Source organism: Sitophilus oryzae, unplaced genomic scaffold (assembly GCF_002938485.1).
Source record: "Sitophilus oryzae breed Bouriz unplaced genomic scaffold, Soryzae_2.0 scaffold_1590_pilon_pilon, whole genome shotgun sequence".
Taxonomy (NCBI): domain Eukaryota; kingdom Metazoa; phylum Arthropoda; class Insecta; order Coleoptera; family Curculionidae; genus Sitophilus; species Sitophilus oryzae.
In genome coordinates, this window is record NW_022146270.1 from 2,124,549 (window position 1) to 2,137,060 (window position 12,512).

At 31.5% G+C, this 12,512-nt stretch overlaps 1 protein-coding gene across 2 annotated transcripts in view; it reads right to left on the minus strand.

Moving 5' to 3' along the window:
- Positions 1 to 10,806, minus strand: part of LOC115879912 (USP6 N-terminal-like protein) — a 34,269-nt gene extending 23,463 nt beyond the window's left edge. For both annotated transcript variants that reach the window (XM_030896962.1, XM_030896961.1), the window contains exons 1-9: positions 10,719 to 10,806; positions 10,170 to 10,322; positions 9,997 to 10,107; positions 9,811 to 9,943; positions 9,542 to 9,753; positions 9,293 to 9,489; positions 3,018 to 3,163; positions 2,769 to 2,918; positions 1,915 to 2,124 (exon numbers count right to left, since the gene is read on the minus strand). In XM_030896962.1, the coding sequence (XP_030752822.1) occupies positions 1,915 to 2,124; positions 2,769 to 2,918; positions 3,018 to 3,163; positions 9,293 to 9,489; positions 9,542 to 9,753; positions 9,811 to 9,943; positions 9,997 to 10,107; positions 10,170 to 10,195 (1,185 nt within the window). In that variant the 5' untranslated portion in view covers positions 10,196 to 10,322; positions 10,719 to 10,806. The remainder of the gene's footprint in view (positions 1 to 1,914; positions 2,125 to 2,768; positions 2,919 to 3,017; positions 3,164 to 9,292; positions 9,490 to 9,541; positions 9,754 to 9,810; positions 9,944 to 9,996; positions 10,108 to 10,169; positions 10,323 to 10,718) is intronic.
- Positions 10,807 to 12,512: the final 1,706 nt, after the last annotated feature.

Genomic DNA, 12,512 nt, shown 5'->3' on the forward strand with positions numbered 1-12,512 from the left:
CTAGCGAAAAGTTATTCCATTATTTCCCTCGATTTTTGACTGAGATCTACCGCACGCTACACAACCAACTATTTTACAGTATTTTTCGATAAATCGCAATAGTGTCATTGTTAATTTAAATTCTGCCACAATTTCCTTCTAGATATACTACCTTTAAACAACTATCAATTGTAGAATAAATAATAAATAACATAAAATAAGCTCAGTAAAGACTGACGACAAATCCACAAAATTTCAAATCAAATTCAAATGTGGCAAATGAATCGTCAAACAGAACTGTCAAGGATCCCCACCCTAGAGTCCTCTTTCCGTCGACCATGCATGAATACATGGATAGCATTATAGTCCTTCCTTAATCTTTTTACTCAAAGATATTTTCGAAATATAGTCTGTCCGACGACAGAAATATATTTTTTCTACGATCGTGCAAAAAGTAGCTATTAAAAATGAAATTTTTTACACTGGGACAAAAAATACACCTTGCCATTATTAATGACCAGTTTAACTAACGAGAAAAGAATTGTAAATTTTTGTAAAAAGCTTGTCAAATCCTGGAAGGTAACCCAAGTACCAGTACTGGACACCTCGCAGCAAAATTTCAGAAAAGAGTTTTAAGTTAAGAAAAGAACCCGAGGTCTCTCCACGAGCAGAAATGAGAATAAAATTCAAAAAACTACTGGAAAAGTTTGTCCATACAACAAACTGCGATATTAAAATTAAAATCAACTAAAAAAAGTTATTAAAAAAAATAAAAATAATATTTTTGTTTATAGTGTTATTATTAGTGGTACTATTATACTGTGAATTACTGTAAAAATGATTTTAATAAACATTTAAATAAGAATGTCAATTCGATCCTAGAAAAATGTTGTATGCAACACGTGCAAAAAGCATATTTGTTGCACTCAGTACGATTGCAGCTCTCGACTTCGTCTCAATATTAAATACTAAATTCAAAAATATATAAACAAACCTATCGATAATATACAACAGCGCCCTTCTAAAATGTAATTTTCACCTCATAAGTACTGACACCTCAATAAAAAAAGACACCGCAAAAAACGAGGAGCGGCTTTCTTCAAACTATTGCCGCCCTCAGTTTTCTAAGAAGGCCGAATTATTTTGCCAAGTTACATCGAAGGCTGGGCGACAACTAAGGGCCATTTCGCACCAACATAGTCCAACCCAGCCACGATCAGTCACGTCGGACGTTGCTGAATCCAATCTAGGACAGTCATGAGAAAAACAAATGCCGGAACGAAAGTTGGTTTCAAACAAAACACGTCGTGTACAGTCCAGTCGCGTCCAGACAAGTCAAGACTGATAGTGATTCGTTCGGTCGAATTTTTATGCCAGTCATTTGCGATATTTGTACACAAATGGATGTGGAAAGTTAATTGTTTTGGTAAGAAATGTGTGTGTGTGAAGAGGCGAAATATAACCCCAAGCATTCAAAACATAGAAACCGAGAATAAAAAAAAATAAATAAATTTCTCCTTCGCCTTCTTCTTTTTTCTAATCGACGTAAAATTATTACTCTAAAAATCTCGTCCATTTTCAAAGCGTTCTGTTGTTACTGCTTATTTTTGCTGCAGTTAAAAAAATGTCATCAACAAACGTCGGACGCGTTTGGTGTGAAAGCAGTGGACTGTAGTGATTTGACTGGACTAGACTGGGCTGTGTTGGTGCGAAATGGCCCTAAACAACAGCGCATATTTCAACCCAGTCTATTTTATTCTGATGAATAAATAAATTTAATAAACGAATAGTTTTGACTGCAGAATTACGAATTCAATAATTTTTATTCCATAGTTTTCCGCGAATGTTTTATCACAAGCTATTGAATAATTGGAATAAATTGCAACTATTGTATGTTTCCATAGTTTTATGCGAAAGTTCCCATTACTAGCTTACCTTTTCTTTTTCACTAAATTTTTCTTTTCTAATTCCAACTATCTCTTCGAATGTTGGCTCTTTAAAAATACCGAAAGGGCGTGAAGGTAATTCATCACTATTTGGGGGCCCTGGATGATCCAATTTATGCTTTTTCAATTCTTCCATTGACTGCTCCAAGTGCCTTATCACAGTATCATCATCATACAAAAAGTCCTTATGAAGTTTTACCTAACAAACGATGGTAATAAAGTATATATATTTGATATCAATTAAACTCTTAGTTACGTAATCGAGGGCGCGATTTTCAAAATCATTGTTGCCACCTATTGACATATTCGGGGGCCGTGCTAACTAACTGGAATTTCGCGCTAGGGATTCAGGTGGTAGCTCTGCTGTAAAAAATGTCCAGTTGCCGCATTTACTTATTTATTTCCTGAGATCGTCATTCGTTTTGACACATTAGTTTTGTATTACGAGTTTTTGGTTTAAATAAATAGCGTTCTGATACTTAAGTAAAAATGTTTACTAGCAGACTTTGCAGTCGAACATTGTTCTTTTTACTGTGAAGTGTACAAGATAGCTTAATAGTCGTAAAAAAGTCATCACAACTTTATTAGAATATCTTGAACGGGAAAGCGGTAGTAATTATCCTTTATGTCCCTTATGTGCTGTTAAGAAGACGAGTTTTGTTGATTTAAATAATAACTGTTTATATATTTATAATATAATTAATTTATTTTTGTTTCCTAAAATATTTTGATTAAGAGAAAATATATAAAAGAGGGCATCACTCTGCCGGTCAAGCTTAATCACGTGACTAAAAGTTTATTTGGTATGAACTGTACATATAAAATATAGTATGTCTCAATTACCTGTATATAATGTACTATGGCATCCATATCATTTAGTTTTAATAATTGCCTTTTATGCATTTTGAGTATTGTGTAGGCCATTGCTGTAATAACTCTTTCTCCATCCAAGAGATATATATCCCAAATTCTTAAACATAAACTAAAGGGAACCTAGAATTTTCAAATGTATATATTAATATCCATAATAAAGTACACTAATCATAATGAAATGCATTTGCATATAATAAAAATTCAAATTCTAAATCTTACCCTTTCAATGAAGCACACAAAAAACCATTTTAGTGAATATAAAATAGTATCTAAGCCATGCTTATCAAAGTGTTTCTTAATTTTCGATAACAGTTTTGTTAAAATTTTATCGTGATGGGCTAAAAATCTTGTTAGTTTCGGAAATCCTAAAAATAAAAAAATAGCGTTCACAAATTTTTTTAAGAATATAGGGCTCGAACTCAGTGACGACCAGGTCGCAACGACCTGGCCGTCGCGTCACGTCGGCTGGCCGGATGTATTGCGTTTATAGCTGCGGCCAGATGAACGACCAGTTTCAACAGAGTTGTCAGATCTAACGATTTTTTGCTTTTTATCAATTAGAAAATATTGTTTCAGAAAGAATTAAGTTTCAGAAATGTTAAAATATCCGAGTTAACTAAAAAGCGAAGTTTTTATTCATGAGCTTATTAAATGTTCTAATCAGTAAAATAAAGAAACCTGTTATTTTTAAGCTGTTATTTTAAACTGTTTTTTATAAATAACTATAACAGTTTCAACTGTTATCTAAAAATAACAGTTTTGCCCATCACTATCTCCAACCCCGACTACACGATAACGTCGTTATTTCCATATTTTTCAAATCCGCGATGCCTGCTATTCCATCAGTCGTTTCATAACAGAATAATCTATAGGGAAATTAAAATAACTTTGGTTGCACATCATAATACGACCACCAGCAAACTCCATAAGACGACGCATGGTGTCATTGATGACGTGCAACCAAAGTTGTTTTAATTTCCCTTTCCTACGTCTATGTAATTTAATATGTGTAGAGTGAGATATGTAACTCATGAGATTTTCAGCATTATATCAATAAAGGACAAATACTGTATTGTTCCTAAAGGTGTGTCCAGATTTGAGCCTTCTAAGCCCTTACTAAGCCCGAACGAACCGAGCGCGCACGAACAAGCAGAACAAATAGGCCGAACAAAAAGCATTGTGTACGCGCGAACGACAAAAAGGGAGATATTGATTTCTTTTTTCTACTGATATGGACTTCTACTGATGGCTCTTATCGACTTTAGAAGTAAACATATTAGGGCCATCGTAAAAAAAGGTCGTCAGACACTGGCTCTAAATATAAGCAGGTAGAAAATTTAGCTTCCAGTTATTTCAATGTTTACAATACAAATTCCTCTTTTTTATTGTTACTGAGAATCTACAACAGTAAATACTTCTATTTTTATGAATGTTTAAGTTACTTTTACTTCTTAATTTTTTTTTAAAAATAATGTAGGTACCTTGTAGAAATATAGTCTAATGTTACCCTGTTAGAAAAACGTTAAATTAAATATAATATTTAAAATACAGTTGTCCTCCTTGTACATGACTACAATACAACTAAAAAAACTAATTCCATAAAAAAAAACAAGTGGTTGTAGAAAAACCTTAAATATGATTTTTTTATTTTTTAACATCGAAACTCGAAGGTATAATAACAGGTATCATACCAACCATAGAGTATGTCATATCAAGATGTTTTGAATTTTTACTAGAATCGACCCTTAATAACCAAAATAAAATATTGTGCGTTGAATTTGAGGGATTTCATCTGAAAAATTATTAATTTGGGACAAAACCGGCAACAAGCGGCAGAAAATAATAATATTTTAGTGCAGTCTACTGGTCGCAACGACCAACGGACGGCCAGGACGTTAGTGTGCGCTGTATCGTTTGATTTAATGGTTTTAGAGGTAGCAGCGGCCTGGCCGGTGCCACCTGGTCGTCAGTGTGTTCGAGCCCATATATCAAGGCAAAGTTGGAGGTATGTCATTGGTAGGATCGGCGTGTATAAGAGGCCTGCCACTGATGTAAAACTGTTTGGAGTTGCTACAAATTTTGCTTGTTAAACAATCAGAAAATTCACCTCTAACTAAATTATTTATATTTTTTTAAACACAAAATTAATTTTTCTTTGTTTGAAATTAACAATAATAAAAACTTAATAATTTAAAAAAAATTGTAAGCCATTTTGCTACACCTCGAAATTATTGGAACACAGTTTTGTGGTTTCAAATATCGTACAAGTTTGTCCCTCTAATTTCAATGTAAGCATTCAGAACGTCAAAATTAGTGGTAGTAATTTTTAATTAGTTGAAAAAGTTAACAACTTTTTAACTTTTTCCAATAATTATACTTCAACATTTCCGAGTAATGACATTTTGGCATTTGATTATTATCCGTCAAAAGAAATTGTTATTAGAAATAAAAAGTTTACCATAGAGGTACCAAAAGTACTCTAGAGGTAGTACCATAGTACCATAGTTGCAGGTACTACCTACAACTGATTACTGCAAATTGCTAGGATATTCTATTAATTTTAATTGTATTTTTTAGACATTGTGAATGATGGTAAACTTTTAAGTATCAAGTATAATTGAAACCACTAATTTTGAGGTTCTGAATGAAGCTTTAATATAAAAAGATTCGTTAGAGAACGTTTAGTTTTATAAAAAGACTGTTTAAACGCTTTACACGCAAAATCGCTTTACTCGCTTTCTGTATGGCCGTGGGCATAGACGACGTTCTATGGCAAGAGTGTAAAATCTATTGACACGCACTGCTCATTCACACCGGAATATCATTGATCGTAATTCCCAAGTTAACTGGACACCGTTTTTTATCATATATAAGAGTAAAAATGTTGCCAAACGTAAGAAGGAAAGAGATATGGCAGCTTTGTTCCGATCGACACACCAGCAGATAAAGTCTGACGTCTACTCAGGCACTCGAAAAAGAAATTCGTAGAAATTTGCGTATTTCTACAGTGATTTTACACCACCGAGAAAGGAAAGGGGCACCTGTATCTTCGATAAATGTGACAACGCCGCAATAGCACATGGTACACACACCTTCGCATTTTTCTCTCTCCGACTTAATACGATCGCGTACCGATTTACTTCCACACACGTAAATAGCCCAAGAACGACGTTTGCCGCCCTAGTAACTTAGACAACGTAACGTATGTCTAAGTACCCTAGTATGACTAACCTTTATTAAGTAGAAATTGGATTAAAGATTTAAATACCGTAAAATGGGGTGAATAGAAACATAGTGGTGAATAGAAACAAAATTTCTGAAAAAAATCAAATCACGATTAAAAATATTCAAAGTAAAAAGAGTCGACATATCTAATTTTTCTATCATTGGTAATACACAATAAAATGTAAAACTATATTTTTATCTGTGGCAGCACTGTTTCTGTCAATCAGCTGATCCATAAATGTGAGATCGATTTATCACCTATTTTGTATGGCGCGAAAACTTTATTTAACATCAATGTGTGTTTCTATTCTCCCGAATAGCAGGTGAATAGAAACACAAATGTTATTTTTATTTAATATTTATATGCATATTTTTCAAAAATCAAATTATATGTATACGCAAAGAACAAACAAAGACCCATGTTTTAAAATATTCGGGAAATTAATACATTTTTTTCAACCGGTATATCGCTAATAGCCTACGAAACTGTTTCTATTCACCCCATTTTACGGTATCTCGGTCGATAAATTATTAAATATTAATCATATTGAAAATTTTGATTCCACACAGGTTTCTAAAATTTTACAAAATAAATATCCTGAAGTTTTTGAAAATAAGTTAGGAAAATTTAGTTTCAGTAAAGCCACATTGTATTTAAAAGAAAACTCTATTCCTGTTTTTTGTAAAGCTTGAAGTTTACCTTTAGCTTTAAAAGAAAAAGTTGAAAGGGAATTAATAAGCCTAGTTGAAAGCGGTGATACCTGTCGATTTTAGTGATTCGGCAACACCTATTGTTCCAGTACTGGAAAAAACAGGTGAGGTTCGAATTTGTGGTGATTATAAAATAACACTAAATCAAAATAATCATGCAGATAAATATCCTATACCTAAAATTGAACAATTGTTTACAGTTTTAAATGGTGGTAAATATTTTACTAAAATAGATTTGCATAGGGCTTGTGCACAAATTGAGTTACATCAAACATGTAAAAAGTTAACTACATTAAACACTCATAAAGGTTTATTTCAAATGAATCGTTTGCATCTTCTAGTCCCGGAATTTTTCAAAGAATTTCATGTTGTTACTTTTATAGATGATATTTTAATTTGAGGTAAATCAGAACAAGAGCACTTTTTATACTCATTTACACAATGAGAGGAAAGTGAAGCCAAACAAATCAAATGGGAATATCAATTTGCATAAGTTTATCCTTTTGGTTCAACACGATTTTTATGCGCTGTCACCTGACCGCGCACTATTTTAAACTCTAATACGAATGATATGTACGAAGTATGATCGAATAAAAACGGCGTCAGCGGTGGCTATGAAATGAAGATCGCTGTCATTTTATATGTAAATTTGTATGGGAAATGTCATCGATTGTCATTTCATAGCAATCGCTGACGCCGTTTTTATTCGATCATACGGTATTTCGTCCGTGAAAGGTGATAACCTGCTAACTCCATTTTTGATTTTAAGGAAATAATACGTTTAATACATAATTTTTACGTAAACTTTTTAACAAAATATTGAGTTTTATTGTTCCCCAGCAAAAATTATTGTTATCTCTGTATCATATTAACGCATGAATATACTTGCTACATGTGCTCATATCTTTTTGTACCGTAAAATGGGGTGAATAGAAACAGTTTCGTAGGCTATTAGCGATATACCAATTGATAAAAATGTGGTATTATTTTCCCGAATATTTTAAAATATGGGTCTTTGATTGTTCTTTGCGTATACATATAATTTGATTTTTGAAAAATATGCATATAAATATTAAATAAAAATAACATTTGTGTTTCTATTCACCTGCTATTCGGGAGAATAGAAACACACATTGATGTTAAGGTTTTTATCTATTCTATTTCCAACAAGGTGATTAGAAACAGTAAATTATTACATATTTAAGTAGGTTTAACAATAATTAACAATACATATAATATAACAACTTACATGTGCCAGCTTTTGTATTACTTTAAAAATAAATATTTTATTTATAAAGTTTTCGCGCCATACAAAATAGGTGATAAATCGATCTCACATTTATTGATCAGGTGATTGACAGAAACAGTGCTGCCACAGATAAAAATATAGTTTTTACATTTTATTGTGTATTACCAATGATAGAAAAACTAGATATGTCGACTCTTTTTACTTTGAATATTTTTAATCGTGATTTGATTTTTTTCAGAAATTTTGTTTCTATTCACCACTATGTTTCTATTCCCCCCATTTTACGGTATCGTTTTTTTTCTCCCCTCTAAAATTGGGAATAATGGAGTTAGCAGTTTATCACATTTCACCGACGATATAATATATTATTGTTTTTTCGCAATGGCATTATTTTACCTGTTATTCCTGCAGCTACAGTGGTTATCAGTTAACCGGATAATTTCTGGTCTAAGATTTAACCTACACCAGTTAACCTGATACAATTAACCGGTTATCTTTATAACCGGTTAATAAAATATCTTCTGAAAAAATTATCACTTAGTATGATTTTTTAGAAAGAATAATGAAAAAGAGTGCAAATTCAACATTTTTGGATATTTAATGTTACTCTCTTACGTGGATCAGATTATCTTCTAAACTAAGGACATTAAATACACAAGTTAGTTTGAATGATGGAATGAAGAGCTGTTATATTAGCTGATCTATTAACGTAATAGCACTTACATGCTTCTATTACGTTAATAGATTACATTTAGACACATTTACATATAAAAACAAGCTGTGTTTGAGGCCAGTAAAAATAAAATAACCGATTTTGGGTTATGAACTAAAAGAATGGTTATTAGATTTAACTGGGAGGGAAAAAATAACCGGTTAATGGTTAATAACCGGTTTTTGGAATAAAATTACCGGTTATCCGAAAAATCGGTTATTTTTGCGCATCCCTAACAGTGAGACCTTACAGTGAAAAATGAAACTAAGTAGTTTGTGTCGGTCGCGCAAAGGCGCGCGTTCTACAATTTTTGATGCTTCCACTCTGTGGCGAGTCTAAGTTCCAACAATTGGAATATTTTTGAGGAAAACCACGTTGAAAATATAATTTTGTGGTAACCTAGTTAACACTAACTATCAAACTTTTTTCAACTCTTATTAATATATATTAATTAACATAAGTAATTACACTTATGAAATAATAAGTCTATTACAACAGAATTTATTCTATTGAAATATCCTTTCCTTCCTTACCTCTTTCATATTCAAAAACTAATGATTTCTATACTTCATAAAAAAAATATAGATAAATATTTACCTTCTTTATATAAACCATGCATAGCATATTTAGGATCCGTGAGTAAAATATGCACAGCCCAAAATGCATCCTCCTCATCCATATACATAAGTAAAGCTCCAGCAAGACCTGACATACCCTGACAATAGCCAACCTCTGAATTGTACATGGCATAAGCTGTCAATACATTAAACAACATTTGCTGTTTAATGCTGTATCTAAAATATTTGAATGTTGAGTTACTCTTTACTACAGATAAAAAATATTTACCTCTCTCTATAATGCCAATGTTCCCTAAATTGTCTGTTTACATCTGAATCTATTTGTCGAGCATCTGTAGAGTATTTTCTAGCAAGTTTCATCATTTCCTGATACTTTCCTTGATTTTTCTTTTTTACTTTATCTACTTGCAACAGCTTACACCACGCTTCACTACGTAAAGAATTTGGAATGCCCTTGTATACACGAGAATGTAGTTTTTCCTAAGAGAATAAAAGGTTTAATAAAGAATAACAAAAATATATGTATAAAATATATACTTTAACAACTGCAGAATCCCAGTTTCTTAACATTTTCAACCATTTTTTTTGACGTTCAACTTCTATTTGTTTCTTTTTGGCTTCTTGTGGATCCACTTTGGATGGTAAACGTTTGTCATGAATAAATCCATATCTAAGATTATTTAACAATCATATTACAGTTTTATAAAAAATTGTATTATTTACCTGTCTGTAGCATGATAAACTTCATACCCAGGATCTTCCCATGGGTCAATTTCAGTGCATTCTCTACCTTGTTCATAACGCTTAAAGATCTTCTCTCGCTCTTCAGCAGATCTAGAACGAACAAAATCATACTAATATATTTTCTAGGTATTATACATTTATATTAACACTACCTTTTGAGAAGATCTTCTTCATTCATCCCATTTATTGGTTAGAAAGCTTTTCAAATTAATATATTTATAAATCATGCCCTTTTAGAAACCAACAGAAGTTCTGATATCATAGCTACAGGTGCATCTAGATATACATCTTAAGACAAATCATTCCTTCAAGAATACAATAATCATCAATTAAAATCATGAGCAGCATTTTTAACATATAACATAAGTTTTAATTTGCCACAAATATCAAAATTTTTAGAATATAAAAATATGTAGGCCATATTTGTAGGCCAAGTGCAATGTGATAAAGTATACCTCTAACAGAATCTGTAGACATATAAATATGAAATATCAAGTAAAAATTAAATACAAATATTAATAGGTACAGAATGTTGCAATTATTTGCAGAAACATGAAAAAGAATTTATACCTATACCCACACATCAACACATCTGTGTGATACGTTCGTAAAACATAAAATATATCCATATATATCCTATTAATTCGCTGTATTATAAAAAACAATGCCATAATTTTATAAATGTTAAATTTATTACTTACCTTATTGATTAAAATAATTTTAAATTCTTGTTGAAAATAACATCAACACCAAATCCAAATACACTCACTTTTTTAACCTCACGTCAAAGTCAAAATCTCAGAATGTCAAAATCAAACAGTGTTCCCAACTCTCAAAAATTTATCTCCCTAAAAATCTAAAACGCTCGCATCAAAAATCTCCAAAATATCCCTAAAAACCTAAAAAATATCCCGAAAAAAAACCCAAAAAATATAAATAATAATTAAATAATCAATTTGTTGTGTTTTAAGTGGTTGACCTTGAAACGTCTGATCACAGCAATGTAGCCAACTGTTCGAAACTTTCAAAGACATTATAAAGATAGACCGAACATCTCATTCATAAATACTCGTTGGTAGTGTATCAAACATTCCAATGTGTCAAACAAGGATAGAAGAGAGAGAGAAGTCTAAAATTTCCGACCCCGGCAACTAGGCGCATTTGGATTGTTATAATGGCCAGTGGCGTATCGTTTTTTGGAACGAATTTAATTAGTAAAGTAAAAGTAAAGTAATTAGTAAAATTTTTACTCCACACTAATATACTACATTAACACTTTTTCGTTAGATGAGTTTTGTTATAAGGTCTAATATAATAATATAATTAATATCCCACATATACTTATGTTGAAACGTTAGTAGGTAGTTTTCGAAAATCGCTCCAACGTCGATATTCAATTTAAACTTTCAGTTACTTCTATATAAACACTCAGTGACTTTTGAATACCTACAGGGTGACTCAGACTTCCGAAACAGTTCTATATTAGGTTTGTGGTTAGTGACTTTTCTTTCAATTTTTTTAGAATATGGAGGCAATGGTAAAGCACGTTTTAGACATTATTGTAATCATAGGTGGCCGGAACATATTTTCAAACTAAAGTTGTAGATTTGCCATTAAATTCCCATTCCAGAAATACCTAGGGTTGCCACCTTTTTTTTGAAAAGGACAGTCCTTTTTTGGAATAACTTGTCCTTTTGACTTTTTTTTGACTTAAAAAGTCATTTTTATTTACGTATTTTCCCTGAGAGAAGAAGATAACTTAGAACTTCCCATTTAATCTCTGAGAAAATTACCTACAGCAAACAGATATATTCTTTTCGTCCAAATTTAATTAGAGATGTTATAAAACTTATAAATAAATTTTTCTTGTTTAGAATAGGCAACATTATTTAGAATTTCCCGTTTAATCTCAAACGATAGTTTAGGTTTTAGTTTTACCTTTTTTGATCTTAAAAAGAACTTTTCAAAATTAGTAATTAGTAACGATTTAGTTAGTTCGCAATCGATAGCTTCCTGTGAAGTACTGTGTAATAATTGTTTAATCCTGTATTATTAATAACTCCCTATACCTAAAATCAATATTTATTTTAATCCTTTTAGTCTCTCAATAGAGGGCATTTATCATTAAAAGTATAAAATCTGTGTGCTACAGTATGGGATTTCTGTCGCATAATAATGAATATTACGTTTATTTACAAATCCATTACTTAGGTAACTTAATCAGACAATCAAATTTTAGTTAAACATCCCAATCTTCATGAACTGTATTAAGCATATGTATTGGAGTTTGAATCACCCTGTATGTTGACAAAAATATTTTGAAAATGTGCGTTACAATGGCCCCGATCTTATGTAAAGATTGAAATAAAAATCACAAACCAAAAACGTAATAGGTAAAAAGCTTTTTTGGAGGCCTGGGTCACTCTGTATATAGGTATGTAAAAAACTAGTAGCCTAAGAATTATTTATAGTTCGTCCCATTCTAAAAAAAGGTA